Genomic DNA, 6,955 nt, shown 5'->3' on the forward strand with positions numbered 1-6,955 from the left:
AGAAGTAACAGCAAGCTGGTATTAAGTTATGGCTCTGACATGTGATGGGTTTCCACAGAACACAGTGAAAAAACATTCAAACCCAATCCAGCTGGTATTTATATTTTGTTGGTAATATAGCAGATTTTTCCTGTAGGACGTTGTATATTTTTCCTCAGGCTTTTATACTGAGATTGGAAGTCAAAATTAGGTTTAAAAATTCCACGGTTAGATGGATTAAGCAGAAAATGTATTTGTTTTTGAGAATTTGTTACTAGTTACCTCTAACAGAGGAAAACTACATCCTGAAATATGAAATGTTTTGTTTCTCAGGTCAGTCACAGGAGTCAGATTTAACTCAGACCATCATATCGATGCCTGGTGATGACGTCGTCCTGCCCTGTCATGTGGATCCTCCTCAGGATCTTTCTCAGTTTACAGTGGAGTGGGGCAGACCAGATCTAAAACCCAGATTTGTGCATGTTTGGCACAACCAGAAGGAATATCTAGCTGACCAAAACAAAGTCTTCAAGGGACGAACGTCACTGTTCAATGACAAACTGAAGGACGGAAACTTTTCTCTGAAACTGTCTGATGTGAGACATTCTGACAACGGAAGATACAGATGTTACAACCCAAAGGAGAAAACAGAATATTTTATCCAGCTTCTAGTTGGTGAGTAAACCAAATAATAGACATTCAGACATGTGTTTAATTTAAACCGGGACTTAGTAACAGTCTTATTAATACCAAACAGGTTCCACGTTTAGATATATTGTTAACAAAGTCAACTTAGTGTTGAGTTTAAAATGGTTTGGATCAGAATAACTAAAAAGAGGCAAATATTAAATGTGGAAGGTGTTGCACTTTATCTACAAAGATTTACATCACAATTACAGGAGCAACATGGGACACACTATTTAAATCAGGATTTTGTTTGAGTCACTTTCTGTCATCATGGAGAGTGTTGGAGCAGAACGGCCATAGAAGACACATAAAGTATAAAGTAATTATGCTGGAAGTATAATAATGATAAAAAAGAAGTTTAATACTACTCATTTAAATTAGTGGCACAACACAAACAGTAAAACCATTTAACAATCAATCAATTTTAAGCTCTAAACTGAGGTATTTAAATCCTTTGTTGTTTCCATTTGGTGATCAATAAATTATTCATAAAAATGTGACTCTTAAACCTTTCAGGATATATTTCTACTAAATAGTTTTTGTGCTCTCTGACCATCAGGCTCCGCCTCCTCACCTGCTGTCAGTTTATCTGGACTGGACGTCAGCAGCAGTGGAGTGATGCTGGACTGCAGCGCTGCAGGCTGGTATCCAGAACCTGAGATGTTCTGGCTGGACGGAGACAGAAACATCATGTCTGCTGGACCTGCAGAGAAAAGCACAGATCCTGATGGTGTTTACACTGTTAGCAGCAGAGTGACTGTAGAGAAGAGAAACAACAACAACTTTACCTGCAGAGTCCAGCAGAGAGACGTCAACCAGAGCAGAGAGACACACATTCATGTTCCAGGTAGGAAACTAAAACATTCTCAACACTTTAGTTATTTCAGTAACGGTTCTGTTTGGTCGTGTTTCAGATGATTTCTTCATCAATGAGTGCAGCTGCTCCGTTTCTATCAGCTTCAATATAATTTTAGTCATCATGTTTATTCTTGGAGTTGCTCTTATTATTTGGATGAAGAAACAAAATAAAAACAGTGAGTATGTTTTAGTAGAAACCTAATAAACTTTTACAATCTTAAAGAAAAACAATTTTCATTCTTTGTGTAAGAACTGTACTGATGAATAACCTTCATCTGAATTCACTTCTTGTTTCTACAGAAAAGAAAAAGTTAACAGAGAAAATCAGTGAAGAGCAAAAGAATCTCATTACAGCAATAACACTGGAGGAGGAGCTAGAAAAGAGCAACAAGGAACAGAAAATCATTGATCAGCAGATTGCGTCACTAAAAGAAATGTCAGAGGAACTGAAGGAGCAGAAAAAACAACTTATTGATCAAACAGCAGAGGAAGCAAAAATGATTGAGGAGGATGAGAAGAAGCTTAAGGCTGTTGATGATGAAGTAACAAACCAGACGGGGAACATGATAGAAAAAAAAGCACAAGGATATTTAAAACTGAAGGGAATTATAGCAGAGAGCAAAGATAAACTGACTGAAAGAAAGCAAGGTCATCAAAAGGTCGGATATATGACAGATAAACTAATGAAGAGAACAAATGATGAGATTAACAAGCTGAAGGAGAGAAAACAGGAGATAGAAAATCATGTAAGGAAAATACAAAAACAACTTGGTGAAAAAGAGTCAAAGCAGTAAATCTGATGTCACTCATGAGCCATAAATAAATGAAATTTTAATTTATTCAGCAACATCTTGATTAGAGAAAAGTTTCAACAGGTTCAAACTCAGTAGATTTACTGCAAACACTGAGACTTGGAAGCACTAAAGAAAGTTTAGATGTCGATTTAGTCTGACAGGTGAAAAAACTGCTGAAAAAACATGTCAGAGGACAAACCTACTAAAAACATACATAACGTGACAATTTCACATGTGTGTAAAATCAGTTTTTTCTGTTATTGTTTTTTACTGAAATACATGAGGAATTAAAGATGAATGAAATGTATCTCAAAATAAATCAATGAAAATTTTATATTTGTAATCAGCTTCATACCGTATAAGCATACAAATGGAAGCATGTTTAAATAATGTTTATTTGTTCAATTTATTTTGTGTTTAAAAACAAATAAATGTGATTTTATAGTCTACTGGTTGGTTGTCTTTCTATCATTGATCAGGTAAAAGAACACGTTCTGAATACACACCAATAAAGAGTAAAAGTTTCCTGTAATTGGATTAAAAAATAAATTTGTGACTTACTTAAGGAGATTGTATCAATTGTTTTTAATAAACATCCTGTTTTTCTGTTATTTAAACATTAATATTTTTTATTATAAAAACATTATGAAGCATAATCCATCATTTTTTTGTTTGTCTTTAGTCCCTTCGCTGAAATCAGAAGGATAATGTGTCATGATCAGAGGTTTTGGTGAGGTGAGATAAGATGCATGCAGGCCAGGATGAAGATGATGATTATTTTAATGATAAATGTCCATGGGACGGAACTACAGGGAGCACGAAGAACACAGGACGCACGACGGCACAGGGACACAGACTAGTAAACACAACGAGGATCCGACAAGAGACAAAGACAACAAGTGGACTTAAATACACAGGGGGGGTAATCAAGGAATGAGACACACCTGGGAAGCAATCAACAGGGAAGACAGGACAGGGACAGGACTAAACACAGAAAACACAGAACACAACAAATGTTTCTTTAAGTTCTTTAAGTTGTAAATCTGAACTTCTCTTTTCTTTCTGAAAAAAAGAAGTTCAGGAAGAAAACTTCTCTGTATAATTATTCTAAATAAAGAGAATAATTTTAGCTGTTTATTTAGTTCAGTAAAAATTATAAACTGTTAATTGAAGGTTTATATTGACTGTTGTCTTCTAAAATCACTGCAAGGGCCAGGAATCGAACCCAGGACCTTCTGGCTGCAAGGTAGCAGTGCTACTACAGTGATTTTTAGGAGTGGATTGATTTTTGTTTGTTTCTCTTTTTTTGCATTGGACTCATAAATATTCTTTAATGTGCAAGACATACATTAAGCTGTCCTGTGATTTGTTTGTGATTTCCAAACACTGTTTTTTTAATGAATAAACACTTCAAACTGTTATAATTATAGCGACAGAGAATATATCACATGACAATAAATACTAAATTTAAATTTATGAAAGTCTAAAGTTGATATTTGATCTTAAAATAAAACTCTTCCAACTATTAGTAAAAAGAGAAAAAGAAAGATAAGACAACTACTTAATTATAAAACCCTAGAAGAAATTATAAGTCAATTAAGCTCCGGTTCCTGCTGTCTGGATGTCCTGCCCACTCATTTCTTTAAGAAAGTCCTGCCTGTCATTAATGATCTAATCCAAATAGTGAACTCATCGCTCTCTTCAGGTGTTTTCACCCAGGCTTTGAAAACAGCAGTTGTCAAACCACTGATAAAAAAGAACAATCTGGACAAATCACTTCTACACAATTACAGGGCGACCTCTGACCTCCCATTCATCAGCAAAATTATTGAAAAAAGCAGTTTTTAAACAATTAAATAACTTCCTTGCAATAATGAATCGCTTTGACTCCTTCCAGTCTGGTTTTCGTGCTCACCACAGCACGGAGACGGCCTAGTCAAAGTGTTCAATGACATCCATATAAATACAGACTGTGGGAGAACCACAGTGCTGGTTCTGTTGGACCTCAGTGCAGCTTTCGACACTGTTGACCACGACATTTTACTGAATCGACTGGAGAGTTGGGTCGGACTCTCCGGTCCAGTGCTCCACTGGTTTGAATCTTACATAAAGAACAGGGATTTCTTTGTTTCAATCGGAAACTTCTCATCAGAGAGGTCAAAGGTCACATGTGGGGTACCCCAAGGTTCAATCCTAGGACCCCTTCTTTTCAATATTTATTTTCTCCCACTGGCTAAGGTTATAACAGGACATAGGATTAGCTACCACAACTATGCGGATGATACACAGCTCTACATCATGATGTCACCAGGTGACTCTGAACCCATCCAGTCACTGAATAGATGCTTAGAACAGATCAATGTGTGGATGTGCCAAAACTTCCTCCAGCTGAACAGAAACAAAACTGAAGTTATTATCTTTGGACCTAAAGAGGAGCGAACCAGAATCAATGCACAGCTTCAGTTACTACAACTAAAAACCAGCGATCAGGGCAGCGATCAGGCCTGATAGCTGGTTTTTATTTGTAAAAACTGAGTCGGCCTTCTATCACCTGAAGAACATCTCCAGGATTAAAGGACTGATGTCTCAGCGCGATCTAGAGAAACTCATCCATGCGTTTATCTTTAGTTGCATTGATTACTGCAACAGCGTCTTCACAGGTCTGATTAATAAATCAATCAAACAGCTGCAGCTGATCCAGAAGCTGCTGCTGCTGCTCGGGTTCTGACTAAAACCAGGAAGATAGAGACATAACACCAGTTTTAAAGTCCCTACACTGGCTCCCTGACTTTAAAGACTTTAAAATACTGTCGTTAGTTTATAAATCACTGAACGGTTTAGCACCACAATACATTAAAGATTTGTTATTGTTGTACCAACCGTCTAGACCCCTCAGATCTTCTGGTTCTGCTGCTCTGCATCCCCAGAACCAGAACCAAACGAGGAGAAGCAGCATTCAGTTTCTATGCACCACAAATTTGGAACAAACTTCCAGAAAACTGTAAAACAGCTGAAACACTGAGAGCCTTTAAATCTCAACTTAAAACCCACCTGTTTAGAGTTGCTTATGGCTGAATTGCAGGTTTTAATGTCTTAGGTTTGAGAATCCTTGTAAGATGCTAAAACTCTGAAGTTTGAGAATCTTTGTATGATGTCGCTCTGCTAAAACTATGTTCGAGGAGACCCCATAAGGGCAAGTCCTCACGTGCATCGATGTGTTTAATGTTTTTATCTTTACTTTTAATGTTTTTATCTTTTTTTTATCTTTTTCAAAATCTCTCTCTCACTGTTTATTCCATTTTTATTTTTATTTTAATTATGTAAAGCAGTTTGAAATGCCTTGCTGCTGAAATGTGCTATACAAATAAAATTTGAATGATAAGGTGCAGTCTGTGTGTGTGTGTGTGTGTGTGTGTGTGTGTGTGTGTGTGTGTGCGTGCGTGCGTGCGTGCGTGCGTGTGTGTGTGTGTGTGTGTGTGTGTGTACACATTTACCTATTTAGGTCATTTTGTCGTACATTTACCAACCTTCTGAGGATTGACTGACTTTATGGGGACTGAAGGCCAGGCTTAATGTGGCGGACCCCTTTTCTGAGTGTACCGACAGATAATAAAGTTGCCTTTATCTTCTTTCTGTGGATGTCATTATGAAAAAATTATATCCCATACACTCTACAAAGGATGGTACCATATTAAACACAATACTAAAATGATAAACTATTGTGGACACACCTCGGTTTATTGCAGAAAACAGAGGCTAAAGTTCAACTCAAAGCACTTTGATTCAGTGGCTCATGTTACAATTTACTCAGGACTAAAGCTTTGCAGAGCAGGTATGAACTTATTTTACTTTGTTTTGCAATTGTTGTATACATTCAAATGTATATTCATTATGTAGCTTAGATGACAGTGATTTTTTTAAGTGTTAATAATTTAAACAAACAATGTACATCTCTAAAACGTTTATAAAACTCAAAAATGTTTACCAGTTTTCTTAAATATTTTAGAAAGTCAAATGTGCTTCTTTGTGTTTTCAAATTGCAGCAGTTTTCACCAATGCAGTTCCTCTGATCGTCATGCAATATAAAATATTTTCTGTCGCTGTATGTCTTATGACATTCAGCTCAAAGACAGGTAAGTTATGCTGCTTTTGAAATATATATATTTCAATTATATCTGCATGGATTGTATTGGATCTTTACTTCTCTGGCGTTAAAGGTATGAATTTTTGTCATTTTTTGTTGTTAGGCTATGATCCAAAAGATGTCGAGACACAAAATCAGGTCAACGTTCCACCACTCACAGAGTCACCATCACAAATGGTGGAACTACAGAAGGTCATTGAAAAGGAGAAACAAAAACCCAAACCAGAACCAGAAAAGGTGTGCTAATATAAAATAATGATGTTTTAATCCTTTTTTCATACTCTTAACATTTTTTTCCCCTTTTTTAGACTATCATACACCCAAATCAAAAAGATGAACTTCTTTTCACATTTATGGTCCAGTCATCAAATGGATCTGTCCGACTTGATGTTTATATTGATCAACTCATCCAGAAATCTTTCAACTTATCCAATTCATATGGAGGTGAACTTTCATTTGATTAATTTGCTTAAACATCTGTTAAACATTTTTA

General features: G+C 36.2%; 1 protein-coding gene across 1 annotated transcript; it reads left to right on the top strand.

The window, feature by feature from the left end:
• The first annotated feature begins 353 nt into the window (after nt 1-353).
• On the top strand, nt 354-2,318 carry LOC103460943 (butyrophilin subfamily 2 member A1-like). The gene is made up of 4 exons (XM_008403255.2): nt 354-654; nt 1,226-1,513; nt 1,581-1,700; nt 1,825-2,318. The coding sequence occupies exons 1-4, from the start codon at nt 354-356 to the stop codon at nt 2,316-2,318; spliced, it is 1,203 nt and encodes a 400-aa protein (XP_008401477.2).
• The last annotated feature ends 4,637 nt before the right edge of the window (nt 2,319-6,955 follow it).

Source organism: Poecilia reticulata, unplaced genomic scaffold (assembly GCF_000633615.1).
Source record: "Poecilia reticulata strain Guanapo unplaced genomic scaffold, Guppy_female_1.0+MT scaffold_363, whole genome shotgun sequence".
Classification (NCBI taxonomy): domain Eukaryota; kingdom Metazoa; phylum Chordata; class Actinopteri; order Cyprinodontiformes; family Poeciliidae; genus Poecilia; species Poecilia reticulata.